Raw genomic sequence first — 14,002 nt, forward strand, 5'->3', positions numbered from 1 at the left:
GCATATTCTTTGGAAAAAGATCCTTTATTATCTTTCGCTTATCTAAGACTTTACAGATTCGATTTCAAACTCCTCGTATTCTCTACGATGTTCACAACGTTCAAAGCACAGCCCCAGCACAACGTCACACCGCTCCCTCCGTGTCCGTAATTGTGTATTACCTGCAAAGGTTCGCATCAGTTTCAATTGATCGAAAAATTGATACGTTTCACGTTCGTCTAGCTTTGTTTTCCATACCGTAACTTGTCTGCCTTGAGAAGACCTGCAAACTTCAGCTTCGATACGAACTTGGTACCTTCCAGGTCTCAGGCCAACCCAATCCTTCGTTATTTCAGCTCCCTTCGAAGAAAGACGATTAATAATTAATTGCCATTACGTGTTGGATTTAATTAAAAATTTTAAGAAAGCTATACTTTGAGAGCAGGTAAAATGCGCACACATCCGGTATAAATGAATTCCGAGTCTTCTTTTCGTGGGGTGCAGTCGAAATCGTTCTCTTGGTGCGTACCACCCAACACTACACTGTCGATGCTTTCGAAAAAGGAATTTCAACATTATAAATAAATAAATACAAAATTAAATTAAGTCGTACGATTGAAATATATCTCCGATTTAATTCGTTACTTCGGTATTATGTAATTCCCATCGTCGTCGTCTACCAATAACCCGTGCATTACCCAGGATGCCGTCACCTTAAACGATACAATGCGTAAAGAAATCCCATACCGTGGTATATCAATCTTTAAAACTACTAACCCTAGCAACTTGACCTCTGATAGACTTAACGGCGTTATCACCCACGAGTTCGTGTGCACCGAGGCCGCTGCAATTTATTATTAAATCGTATCCATCGTCGATTAGTTCGTCGAACGTGTGAATTTTCTTGTTTCGTAGTTTCCCGCCTATTTGGAGGAATCGTTCCATTAACCAAGGCAACAATCTAACTGGCTCGCACGTATATGTCAGGAACATCCATCCGTGTCTATAATTCGTGACACGAATTAATTACAATGACGCGAAATTAAATATTGCAAGTGAATTCCATTGATAGCGTACTTATAATTTGCATTCCACTCCGCGTTTAGTTTCTCCAATTCGCTGGGATTTAGTTCGTACGCACCGTACACCACTTTCGTCCAGGTTAAATCGAAGAAACCATCGGGATTACTGGTAACACGGTATATCGGTATCAAGGAGAGTCCTATTTCAGAAGCCAAGCCCGCTTTCCAAAAGTTTTCCAACCATCGATACGTGATTTCACTCCATTGTCTGTTAGCGTATAGTGCAGTTACAAAGCAAATATAAATTGCGCTTAATCCTCGTCAGCGAAGGCTGGATCATTGTTGCCACGATCGTTGAAAGCTTTATTTTATAGCAATTGAGTGAACACGGTCAAATAAAAAAGGCTGTTTACCTCTGCGTGATAACTGAATTAAAAAATAAAAATAAAATGTAACTTGGGGAGTGATGAGCGTAAAATATTTGCATAAGGGAACCTTCGCTGTTTCACCGAGGATTAAACTTCACCGATCCTTTCTCTTTGATTTCGTCACAATGAATTTTGACATAATGCATTCGAGTTACGTACATAGTTCACTTTTCCAGCTAGAGATAGCTCTCGGTAGCTCGAAATACTAAATACTCACGATATTTTGTCACAGGGAGTGTTTCCGAGAAGATAAGGACACCATATACCGGCACTTCCGTCGCCGGTAGTAGCTGGTGAAAATTTATCCGAAAATATCTGCACCTCGAATTGTGGAAAACTACTTTTCACCGCGAACGCACTTGTCATGCCGATCACACCGGCGCCCACCACTGCCACGCGCATTTCAAACGCAAATCCGATATATAATTTCACGACAAATCTCCAAACGCAACTAATGCTTCTCGTAACAGTATTCGTCAAAGATGTTTAAAAAAAAAAATTGCATGACTCGAACGATAACTCCGTCATTTTGCATTCGTAAATCGCAGCACATAAATAACCGCTGTTCTTCGAATTACATCGAGCGAAGATAAATGAAAACAAATCGACCGATTAGCTGTACAAATTAAAAACACTACGATTCCTCGATGTTGACTAACGTCCAACTACTGATTAATTTTTAAGCTATAAAGTCTTCAAGAACGAACAATGATTCGAATACGATTAAGATGCGAACGTCGACCGAAAAATCCGATTTATCTTAATTTCTTTCGGATGGAAGATTACGATGAACTTACGATACCACATATTCCTAGCATAATGCCACTTCACAGCCCGACAATATTATGCTAGAATATGGGAATCGCGGAAGTCAGCGCGCGGAAACTGTTGTGAAAAAATTACCATGTCGAGGTCCAAGCGATGCTCGTTTCGTGGCGCACCAACGATAAACGGAGCATAATACTTTAAATTTCGCATATCAAAGGTCTTATACTCTGCTTACCGATAGCACGACACACGATTTCGTTTTTACGGATATGACATTTTCGTGCTCGTGATCCATCGCAGGTCGCAAGCTCAACGAAGTAACCCCGAGGCGATCCTAGAAGGATCGTGTAGCGCTAATCAAAAGGAAATATTTTGAAGCGGTCGTTTTGACGTACGATCCATCGACTGAGCCCTGCACACGTATCTGCCTCCCACAAGACGGCTGACCGAGGTGCCTGATGACAATTCACGATATGGAGTATTTGTTTACATCGCATACGAATACCATAGACATAATACGGCCCGGAAATGCGATAAAGAATAAAATGACAGGATAGACGGTAATGTTCTTGGCGTCTTGAAAAAAGAAAGTTATTTTACTCGCGTCTATATACCTTACTCGAGAAATTAATCGACAACATATTCTTCAAGCTTGCGATTGTGCGAGTCTCCTAGGATCTACGATACATCGAAGACGTATATATATTCGTGGTACAGTTGAAGCGAAGAAAATTCTGTGGCTGAAAATAAGACGAAAATTAAGAATAAGGCTGGAATCTTGGTAAATCAGATTTGAAAATTTGTCGAGTACGTGAGCTGATAGATAAAATTTCACTTTCAAGTCCGATAATTGTTAAGTTAATTGTTAAATTATTATAAGTATTGGGTTATGACAAGAAACCTGTCTTTATAAATTTATTCGAAAATACTCGATTCTATAAAAATTGCTGGTTCCAACACAAACGCGACGATAATAAGAATTCTCGATCGAATATGCTCAACTATTAGAATATGAATTATAATAAATAAAACACCTGAATCGTTCCTCGAGATCGTCGCCAGGGTGGTCAACGATCTCTCTCGACTGTTTTCGCGGTTCAATGGGTTCGGATAACGGACGCTTAGGTGTCTGCTATCCGAGAAGATTATCGACTCGGTACGTTGATATTACACCGTACTCTGCGTACCAATATTCGTTCGCAGATTCGCCTTATAGTTAAAACAAAACGGAGTAAGAAATTACAAAATGCTTGCTAATAATTCGAAAATGATTTATTAAAAGAAAATTAAAAAATATGTATATGGTTAAAAGCTAATGATAAGAAATCGAGAAAAAAGCCTTACTCGTTAAACCATACACGCAGGAATGATATTCGTTAAGAGAGGGGATATAAATAATTTACGATGCATAAAATATTGATGGTACTGTAATTCATATTATATTCGAAACTTCGTTACCGTTTATAATCGCATGTATTAAATCTTCTACTGAAATGAAACGTGTTATATTTTCTTAGAAATAAGCAGGTTACATAATAATTTTGCTACTTTGGATTATAAATAAATCCGTAAAAATTAGACACACCACACTAATTCATATCTGCATATAAAATATACATTCTTTCACACTATAATCAAATTCATGTTATAGTTTTCATGTATGGGATTCATGATAGAATTTTAAACTTTTCGTATAATATACGACCTATTTAGATAAGTTATTTCATTATAAATAAATGTAATGAAAAAAGTTTGTCATTTAATACATTTTTGTAATCCATAACTTAATACGCTTTTAACTCGTTATTTTATAATCCGTAAATAGTATAATTTAGCGACAATAAATTAAATTTACGCCTATATACAATAATATTAAATATTTTATAAACTATTATGGATTAGTATATAGAAATATAATACACTGGTGTTTTCTCTTTGTATGTAAATTTTTCGGAAAATAATGTGAAACCTTCTGTCGCCTTCGTTATAAAAACATTTTTCAAAAAATGTACACAATATTATACAAAATCGTCCAAGATAAATTAATCTTGGACGACTTTTATAATATCTTATTGAACCTCGAATGTTACAGTCTATTTGCCTGTAGAACCTTACTAACCAACATTATCTTTATAAATAGAATAATATACTAGTGGTTACATTCATAACAATTTTTATTAAAATAAAAGTAGATGTAAAAAGACAAGCTATAATTTTTAATGTTTGATATACTTGTGTATATATCAGTAAGAAAATTTGAACATTTTATGAATTTGATAAATGAAAGTTCTTTCGAAACTGAATATGCTATATGCTGTTTCAAAACTGGTACAAGAATCTTTTCTATAGAAGAAATATTTATCACAGATAGAGTTAAGTTATCATTAAAATCGCAATAAAATAACAAAGTGCAATCATATGAAATTTAACACTTTTTTTTATAATTCAATCAACATTATATTTATTCAATAATAGTTCTTCTTTTTCTTGTCAATATTAAACTAATTCTTATTATAAATAAAAGATATAAAAAAGATTACGCGTTAAATATAATAATTTTTATTGCGATTTTATACCACATTTTAAGTATAAATATAAAATTTTTAAATAATTTATAACTGATACAAAAATCAGTTATTTTATAGAGTCGCTATATAATTAAATGTATAAATCTAAATAATCAAGGGTTATATAAATATAAAGATTTGTGTGATGTATTTTACCAAAGTAACTTAATCATCTGATTATTAGTCTGTATTCTGCTATCTCATCATTTGTCTAAATTTATCCAACTCGAAGATACTTTCTGACAATCTGCAAAATTACAAAATAATTAATTATATTTTCTGATAATAATTTCTCTCTTTATATAATCTGCAAAATACCTTAAAAGATGACATTTACATATAAAGGCTTAATATAACGATGATAAATATAAGAATAAATATAAAATGCGTAATTGTTCTGCTTACCTTCCAATAGCGTTTATAAGTGCAACAATTTCGCTTCTTTCTAAGAAGAATTTCTTTCTATTAAAATTATTTAATGTTGATTCCCATCTGTCGAATTTTCCTGAGAATAGAATTTTTAATGCTGTGCCCAAACCATGCGTTTGAAGTTTTCCCCAAAGTTTACACTTATCGCACCCTACACAGTCCATAATACGAGATATATTCCTAAAATGTTGTCTAAATTGTTCCTTCAATAACTGAGCCTCAGCTCCACCAGTAAACATAACGCTTTCATTGAAATGATCAGGAAATGATCTAAAACGCATTAATGTTAAATGTATAAGCATCAATTCATTAGTTATAAATTAACATAATTGATTAGTTAAAACTAATACCTACTTAACAACATTTAAAATATCATTCATTGCCAAACGGGTGTCTTTATCTTGTGCTTTGTTACCAGTGTAATATTCTTCTCTTTCCAAATATGGTGCAGCTTTTGCCAAAGCTCTTAATTCAAGCAGATAAGTAAAATATAAATTTTTTAACCAATTTGGACCTTCACCTCCTGTTTCCTCTGGTGAAAATCTTTTTTGAAACTCTTGCAAATTAGGGCCCCATCGGCCACCAGGCACTATCTCTAAATTGTCTTTTGGTGACAACAAGTATTTTGAACACAAATGAATATTAATACTAGTATGAAGCCCTGATATAACACGGTAGAATACCCTTTTTTCCAGACACATCCCTACAAATTATAATATATCATAATAAAATCAATGTATACTTTGAAATATATTATTAGTATACTATTGAATTAAAACTATTCACCATTTATTTTTGAAGACTGAATAAAATTATGTGGCGAATTTTCAGGTCTGAAATTAAGTATACGTATATAAATATAAAATGCACCAGTTTTTAATATCTTTTTTACCTAATTATCTAAAATAATATCTATTTTTACCTAAAACAATTTTCCTTATAAATACTGCGCCATATCCTATGTGCACTCTGTCCTTTATATCCTGTATATCTTTCAGGATTTAGCAAAAGATCCACGTATTCTCCAGGACTAGACTCCTTCACACAAAAATTATCTTGAGCATCGTCATATTGTTTCCATAATTCAAAATCTTTGTAGTTCTCTGAACTAAATAAAATATATCAAAATGAATTCGAAATCTTGTTTATAAATAATTCTATTTATGAATGTGCTAGAAATATTTTTCTTTACCTAATTGTTGTGTTTAAATAGCCCAGTTCTTTATTATGATCTTTAGTCCTATGTAAGCAATCATCATATTGTGTTGAAGCTTTATATTTATCCGCAGGACTTTCATTAAAATGACTGTTTTTTAACATATCTCCTTTTAAACCATCTGGAATGTCTTCCTACAAGTAGAAAAATATATATAACATACATAAATTTCAACAATTTGTATAAAATGATATTGTAATATATTTGCATATAGATCAAACTAACGTATTAAATACTTACTTCCTGACAAGGTTGTACATGACAGTATCTTATAGCACATTTACTATCATCAGCCCAGAAAGGGCATTTTTGTTTTAAATTTACTTTATAAAAGCGAAAATAATCTCTGACTAGAAGACTCTGAACTCTTGGATAAATTTTCATATTATTAAAGTAATCCACTGTATCCACATTACAACTGCAGTCATCAATTGATCCCTTCAACTAAATTTTTATAAACATAATTTAATAACAAAGTTATGAAAAAGATATTAAGTTAGAGATAATATAAGATAACATTATTCACATATGTTAAAGTTGACAGATTCGATTGTAGGTTATATTTACTCTTTATAAAAAAAGTTGAATAACGGGAAAACAACGAGAATAATACCTTACAGAAGCATTGATCATTCTTTTCATTGTTTGTTCCAAAATAATTGGAATGTACAATAGAAGGTAAAATCATCGCAATTAATATTAATATGCTGAACATATTTTCACTGGTTTCGCACTGCATAATTAAATTCACTGGTATACCTATCAGTCACGTTTTCTAATTGATAATAGTTATCGTACGTCACCGCGGTACTAACCGAGGTTTCCTCCTTTTATAACACCGACTAGACTACGTGCCACCAGAAACGTAAATTACCCTGTCAAAAGTAAACTTTATTGACGCTTTCATTGTATTGCTTATTGATTAATGTTGTTCCATTAAATGTTCCTCTATTAAATATACACAAATCCACCTACATTTATACAAGTGTTATATTTTTTATTCTGTTACATATTTAAGTCAAGCTAAAATGTAACGGTATTTCACACATCTGGAATGTTTTATCTCATCTGTAGCAGACGACTTGTAATCTTAACGTGACGTGACTACAATCACGCAGCCACAGACATGTATTTTTCTTACTAACTTTTTAGTTTAATTATTGTAATACGTATTTAATTATTTATTAAATATTATGTCATAATTTTAAATGTAAAATTTCTAATAAAGAATGTGGAATATTAGTATGTAGCAAATAAATCTTATAATAATATATTTAAATTATAACGTTTGTAGATTTTTAATTTACCATTATTTACATAATAATAATGATTATGATATCAAAATGTTCAACTCACATCTATACCCGGAAAAACGTTGACACAACTTCATTTCTATAAATATATATAAATAATAGACATTTACTCCCCTCTTTTTAGCTAACCATATCCAAGTTTAATTCCACGTGTGCTTATAACATTTGTTACTGACTTTAAAAATCAAAAATAGAGTGTTAGAATGATATAATGAGTCATTAAGAGCCGAGAAAAATATTGACTTATCTTTAACATTATCTTAAAAATTAGCCGTTTTAAATATTTACGTTTATTATCTATCAAATAACAAAATGGATTTAATATAATATAATATAAAATTATTCCTTTAAAATGTACATTTTTCATTTTATACAATTCAGATATCATAATAAATAACTTGGCATCATAAATTATCCAAATACAAAATAAAATGTTCTTAATTTTGAAATTAAGTTTAAGAAATATAATATAAAAGAATGTCAGTAGTTCAATATGAATTTAAAATACATTTCTAATGTAAAATATAATTTTATTGTACATAGATGAAAAATGTGCATATAGTCAAATTTACTTTTTTAAATTTTGTCCAGCATTTAAATAACGCTACTTTTCATCTATATTTAAATATTATTTTCGTTTAAAAAACTTAATTTCCGAATAATGTTTTATATATATATATATATATATATATTCGAAATTTTCTAATAGTAAAAGTACAAAAACTGCGAAGAATGTTTAAAAAACAGCGTTTTAAATAATAAGGAAACACATATAAAAGACATTAATTTTGTATTGTATACAAACATTAATGTGAACTTTTTATATATAAGAAGAAATGAACTTGATTTTACATTTATCTTCCACATCTTACATTTCTCTTATTTTCTCCTTAACCTATTTAACATTCCTACATGTGAACTGTCTACCTGTATGTATATATACTATTTGTGTTTTATACTATTTTACATTTATTAGAGTCTCTCATTATACTATTACATTACAGTACACTATATGTGTGTATTATGTTATATTGTATTACGTTTCTTCCTTAGAAAAAATGGTATGTATATATATATCATCTTTTTTTTAAATATATATGATATATCGCGATAAATAAATGTAAAATCTATTTTAATGTTAAAATAAACATCTATTAAAGTATAAATTGACGTTTAAAACAATCCTTATTATAATTAATCAGTACTGTTCACTGTAATACCTATTGTTTGTACTCATTGGCGTAGACTCATTGCGGTATAGGACATGTCAAAACTTTATGCGAAGGTGCCGATGGTTAGTTGTCATTGAATAATAATATTTGTATTTAAAATCAATTTACATTGAGGAATAAATCTGAGAATGGTCTTTCAAACTTCTTAAATTTATAAGATTTTTGTTTTATTGTTTTATTTTAGATAATATAATATAAATCTTTATAACCTATACAATGTTTGAATTGTCAAAGAACGTTTTGAACTTTAACGTATATATAAATATCTATAAAATTGTACATTAAAGATATTTGAAAATATTCATACAATGTTACTGTTATCTCAGTATACTAATGATTAACTTAAATATTGTTATTTTTCAACAATTAGATACTAGTTTTTCGATTATACAGTAGAACTATAAATCATTAGTTAATAAAAATATTTTCATAGATGTTATTATACATATATTTTAATTTTTATGTTTGATAAAAGAAATAATGCACAATGATTAAGATAATAATCGTGTTAATAATGAGAGTTTAGTATGTAAACATAAAATTAAAGTTAATTTTTTACTAAATTATGTGTTTAGGATAAAAGTCAGTTTGTGTTTGAAGATAAATGGCCATGTATGAGACCAACTATTTTGAAATTACTCAAACAAGAACCTGTTACTCAAGCAGAATGGCAAGATTTATTCTTCTTAGTTCATGCAGTATGTATATGGAATGACAAAGGTGCTCTTAAATTATTAGATGCGCTTAAAGAAGACATAATGGATTTTATAAAACAAGCTCAGCAGGTACATATTATAATTTATAAATACAAAAAAAAATATTTTTATTAATAGAAAAGTATTACTGTTTTATATACTTTCTAGAGGGTTTTAGCGCACCAAGAAGAACAAGCTTTATTGAAAGCATATATAGCTGAATGGAGAAAATTTTTTGCACAATGTAATTATTTGCCAACACCATTTAGACAATTAGAAACGTCTCTTGCTGGAAAGGCACCATCCAGTGTTCAAAAAAAAAGCCAACCTGATGATATTGTTAGAAAAGTAAAGTCCTTTTTTTTAATTTTTCAATAATATAATTCCATAATATACATTTTTTTGTTTATTATAGCTAATGTTGGATAGTTGGAATCAAAGTATATTTGGAGAAATAAAACAAAAACTTCAAGATTCAGCTATGAGACTTGTTCGTGCTGAAAGAAATGGTGAAGCCTTTGATTCACAACTCGTTATTGGTGTTAGAGAATCTTATGGTATATAACAAATTTTTGTTTATATAAATTATCTCCTTATACATCTTATAAGTTTAAAGTTGTGTTAAATTATATTACAGTAAATTTATGTTCAAATGCAATGGATAAGCTTCAAATCTATAGAGAGAATTTTGAAGCAGCATATATAGAAGCAACAGAAGCATTCTACTGGGTTAAAGCACCTGAACAGCTATCATTACATGGTGTAGAAAATTATATGCGTTATGCTGATGCAAAGTTACAAGAAGAAGAACTTCGTGCCCAAAAATACTTAGAACCAAACAGTGCTAGTGTACAGCTTTTAACTGATTGTTGCGTACGTGTATTAGTGGCAACTTTTAAGCCAGCCATATTAGCAGAATGTCCGCGAATGATTCAGCATCGTCAAACAGATAGTGAGTATAATGTAATTTGAATTATATTTTTATAATAGCATTTTTGTAATGGTATAAAATAAATTATAATTATAGAACTTAGGTTAATGCTAAAACTAATGGATAGAGTTCCTGAAGGAGTTGGTCCAATGTTAAGAAATTTAGAAGAACATATAGCAAGTGCAGGTTTAGCTGATATGATGGCAGCTGTGGATGTTATTACTCAAGATTCTGAAAAATACGTTGAAAGATTATTAGATCTTTTTCGTCGGTTTTCAATTCTTGTTAAAGAAGCATTTGATGATGATCCTCGATTTCTAACTGCTCGAGATAAAGCTTACAAACTTGTCGTAAATGATGCGACGGTATTCAGATTAGAATTACCTGCACGTCAGTGTTCTGGTATTGGTACAACGATTTTAAATAATAAACCCAACAACAATAATAATGGACAGCCTGAATCAAAGTGTCCCGAACTTCTAGCTAATTACTGTGATATGTTACTTAGGAAAACACCACTCAGTAAAAAATTAACTTCTGATGAAATTGAAAGCAAACTAAAAGATGTAGTATGCACCTTAACTTATATATATTACTATTATATTTTTAATATCTAAAATCATTTTATCTCATACTTATCTTATATTGGTTTTATTTTAGTTATTAGTGCTAAAATATGTTCAAAATAAGGATGTATTTATGCGCTATCATAAAGCTCATTTAACAAGGCGTTTAATATTAGATACATCCGCTGATTCTGAAAAAGAGGAAAATATGGTAGAATGGCTTCGTGAAGTCGGAATGCCTGCTGATTACGTTAATAAATTAGCACGAATGTTTCAAGACATTAAAGTGTCACAAGATCTAAATCAACAATTTAAAGAGCAATGTAGAGCTGCTATTGCAGATAGTATTAACATTAAGGTATAGGCTAAGATGTTATAATAATATTTTGGTTTATGTATTGTGAAACAGATATTAAAAGGCATTAATATAATTTGTTATAGATATTAAATGCAGGTGCTTGGGCTAGAGGTAGTGAACGTGTCACCGTAAGTTTACCACTGCAACTAGAAGATTATATTCCTGAAGTGGAAGAATTTTATAAAAAAAAACACAGTGGAAGAAAATTACAGTGGTACCATCATATGTCTAATGGCACGGTAAGAAAGAAAATGTCTTGTAAAAAAAATATTAGAAAGAGATATTTTTACATCTTTTTAAGTATTGTTATGATTTAAAAAGGAAATTTTTTTCATAAAAGTGTTAATACAGTTAATACAGTTTCGATCAGAAACTATGTATATGTTTATTAAAGCAGAATAACATAAATTTTTCTAAAGCAGTAAACATGGGTATAGAGTAAAATTTTTCAAAAAATTCAATATCTCGGTTCTAATTTTCAGCTTCACCTTGCAACCAATTTGGATGGTGTTCCAGATAACATTTTCTAACCAAGTGGGACGCTTTGATGTGGATGTAACAACATTTCAAATGGCAGTTTTATTTGCTTGGAATCAGCGGCCGTTTGAAAAGATATCATATGAAAATTTGCGATTGGCAACAGAACTTCCTGATCCGGAACTCAGACGAACTTTATGGTCTTTGTGTGCCTTTCCAAAACTCAAACGTCAACTTCTTCTAGTTGAACCACATGCGCATAGTCCCAAAGATTTTGCAAATGATACACGATTTTGGGTGAACCAAGAATTCGCTATAGTGTTAGTAATACTTTTTGAAAAATCGCGCACTAATTTAATTTACTCAAAATATGTATAATTAATTCTTCTTTTTAATTCTTAGGAAAAATGGTAAATTGCAAAAACGAGGTAAAATTAATTTAATAGGAAGACTTCAATTATCAACTGAACGAAGTAAAGAAGAAGACAACCAATCCATTGTACAACTTAGAATACTAAGAGTTCAGGTACACTTTCTATTCAAATAACTTTGTCTTTTTACCTTCCTCTAAGTAAAATTAGTGATACATATATCTTTTACGTATATGTTTTAACAGGAAGCAATCATCAAGATTTTAAAGATGCGTAAAAAAATCAGTAATGCTCAGTTACAAACTGAATTAGTTGATATATTAAAGAACATGTTTCTGCCAAGTAAAAAGATGATAAAAGAACAAATTGAGTGGCTTATTGAGCATAAATATATACGTAGACACGACGATGACATTAACACCTTCGTGTATATGGCATAGGTCGGGATTATACATACGTATAATACTGTTCTTATGATTAATATTATATTTTTATAAAAATTCAGTTCTTGTTTATCAGATTGTATGCTCAAAAATCCCAATGTAATTGAAAGATGTTAACGTTGTTTGTAACATGTTCACAAAAAACACATCTTTTAAATGAAAAGTTAGTACCATCATACAGTGTCATATCGTTTATAAATTATGATTAAATATGATATCGCCTTCGACCATGAAAATATACATTACTAAACAGGTAATTATTATAACATTTCAAAAACTCGGACTATAAAATTGATTAATTTTTTTTTTTCTCTTTCTTCTCTTCTTTCTTTTAAAACTTCAGAGAACATCAAGGGAAAAAATGTACAAGATCAAAAATTTTTATTTCGCTATATGTCGTCTTTTACTTTTGACGTAATCGCAATTTCATAAATATGTTTTATACCTTCTGTTTTATACAAAAATAAAGTAGATTGTTTAAAATATTTATGAATACTATAAACTCGTCGCAGATGTATTTAATTTTCAATGACGATGTTCACATACGTACGCAATATGTACATTATACATTTTAACACATGTCTAAACGTAAATGCATGGATATGTTTATTTACTGTAAGTGTACATATTTTCCAAGTATGATTGTTTTTCATTGAGTTGTTTGAATTGTAGAAAGTACATAAATTACAAAACTTTTTATATACAATATTTTTTGTATTCTGTTTTTGTGAACTACATTATGTTTCTTTTAACCGAAATAATATTAATAATTTTCGATTGCAAAAATATAAAATGAACAAAAATTCATACAAAGGGAGAATATAAGAAATGGCCTATACCGTTATATATAAATGTAAGGTTATAAAATTTTAATTCTTTTATATTTTAATAATAAGACGTTGTATAATCCCTGTACTAAAGAAATTTTACATAATTGTATTGTGAACGATAAGATCTTTACTCAACACACGCATTACTAATAACATTTATGTGTATAAAGCTTTTATATTATTTCAATATGCGATTGACAAGTGTAAAAGTGAACAATTTCGAAATTAAAAAGGATTTTTTATATTTTTCGATGTATCTTATTACATTTTTCCTATAAAATATTATTTTAAAATGCACAAATTTTCATGAATAAAACAATACCTTTTAAAATTAAGCTAGAGTATCTAATATAATTTAAATTAAATAATTGAGCATA

General features: G+C 29.8%; 3 protein-coding genes across 7 annotated transcripts; 1 reads left to right on the top strand and 2 right to left on the bottom strand.

Annotated features, from left to right (window-relative positions):
* Positions 1 to 5: 5 nt before the first annotated feature.
* On the bottom strand, positions 6 to 2,002 carry LOC132908167 (D-amino-acid oxidase). Its single transcript, XM_060961882.1, has 7 exons — positions 1,647 to 2,002; positions 1,057 to 1,269; positions 757 to 982; positions 625 to 692; positions 414 to 531; positions 238 to 339; positions 6 to 161 (listed from the first exon to the last, which is right to left on the bottom strand). The coding sequence occupies exons 1-7, from the start codon at positions 1,829 to 1,831 to the stop codon at positions 51 to 53; spliced, it is 1,023 nt and encodes a 340-aa protein (XP_060817865.1). The 5' UTR covers positions 1,832 to 2,002; the 3' UTR covers positions 6 to 50.
* A 1,611-nt stretch (positions 2,003 to 3,613) lies between these two features.
* On the bottom strand, positions 3,614 to 7,866 carry LOC132908165 (ero1-like protein). Of its 5 annotated transcripts, none has more exons than XM_060961878.1 (9): positions 7,766 to 7,866; positions 7,023 to 7,284; positions 6,650 to 6,853; positions 6,386 to 6,543; positions 6,116 to 6,301; positions 5,980 to 6,026; positions 5,548 to 5,896; positions 5,170 to 5,463; positions 3,614 to 5,011 (listed from the first exon to the last, which is right to left on the bottom strand). In XM_060961878.1, exons 2-9 carry the CDS (start codon positions 7,146 to 7,148, stop codon positions 4,960 to 4,962), a joined length of 1,416 nt encoding a protein of 471 aa, XP_060817861.1. In that variant the 5' UTR covers positions 7,149 to 7,284; positions 7,766 to 7,866; the 3' UTR covers positions 3,614 to 4,959. The 5 variants fall into 5 exon arrangements, with proteins under 5 accessions (XP_060817861.1, XP_060817864.1, XP_060817860.1 ...); XM_060961881.1 differs by having other exon boundaries at positions 7,225 to 7,284; positions 7,766 to 7,865; XM_060961877.1 differs by lacking the exon at positions 7,766 to 7,866 and adding an exon at positions 7,385 to 7,589.
* An 825-nt stretch (positions 7,867 to 8,691) lies between these two features.
* LOC132908268 (cullin-5) lies at positions 8,692 to 13,869 on the top strand. The gene is made up of 11 exons (XM_060962131.1): positions 8,692 to 9,016; positions 9,530 to 9,739; positions 9,818 to 9,997; positions 10,065 to 10,206; positions 10,287 to 10,601; positions 10,677 to 11,149; positions 11,241 to 11,504; positions 11,588 to 11,743; positions 12,021 to 12,301; positions 12,384 to 12,507; positions 12,598 to 13,869. Exons 1-11 carry the CDS (start codon positions 8,987 to 8,989, stop codon positions 12,790 to 12,792), a joined length of 2,370 nt encoding a protein of 789 aa, XP_060818114.1. The 5' UTR covers positions 8,692 to 8,986; the 3' UTR covers positions 12,793 to 13,869.
* Positions 13,870 to 14,002: the final 133 nt, after the last annotated feature.

Source organism: Bombus pascuorum, chromosome 6 (genome assembly GCF_905332965.1).
Source record: "Bombus pascuorum chromosome 6, iyBomPasc1.1, whole genome shotgun sequence".
In the NCBI taxonomy this organism is placed as follows: Eukaryota; Metazoa; Arthropoda; class Insecta; order Hymenoptera; family Apidae; genus Bombus; species Bombus pascuorum.

What these genes read in the sequence shown, in the direction of transcription:
- LOC132908167 (XM_060961882.1), bottom strand. Translation starts at nt 1,831, where the DNA reads ATGCGCGTGGCAGTGGTGGGCGCCGGTGTGATCGGCATGACAAGTGCG. An exon ending in GAGTGGAATGCAAATTATAA is followed by an intron (nt 983 to 1,056) that starts GTACGCTATCAA and finishes CACGAATTATAG; the next exon opens with ACACGGATGGATGTTCCTGA. An exon ending in CTCAAGGCAGACAAGTTACG is followed by an intron (nt 162 to 237) that starts GTATGGAAAACA and finishes GAACCTTTGCAG; the next exon opens with GTAATACACAATTACGGACA.
- LOC132908165 (XM_060961878.1), bottom strand. Translation starts at nt 7,148, where the DNA reads ATGCAGTGCGAAACCAGTGAAAATATGTTCAGCATATTAATATTAATT. An exon ending in ATGTACAACCTTGTCAGGAA is followed by an intron (nt 6,544 to 6,649) that starts GTAAGTATTTAA and finishes TTCTACTTGTAG; the next exon opens with GAAGACATTCCAGATGGTTT. An exon ending in TATAAGGAAAATTGTTTTAG is followed by an intron (nt 6,027 to 6,115) that starts GTAAAAATAGAT and finishes ACTTAATTTCAG; the next exon opens with ACCTGAAAATTCGCCACATA.
- LOC132908268 (XM_060962131.1), top strand. Translation starts at nt 8,987, where the DNA reads ATGTCAAAACTTTATGCGAAGGTGCCGATG. An exon ending in TTTATGCGAAGGTGCCGATG is followed by an intron (nt 9,017 to 9,529) that starts GTTAGTTGTCAT and finishes TTATGTGTTTAG; the next exon opens with GATAAAAGTCAGTTTGTGTT. An exon ending in CAGATAGTATTAACATTAAG is followed by an intron (nt 11,505 to 11,587) that starts GTATAGGCTAAG and finishes AATTTGTTATAG; the next exon opens with ATATTAAATGCAGGTGCTTG.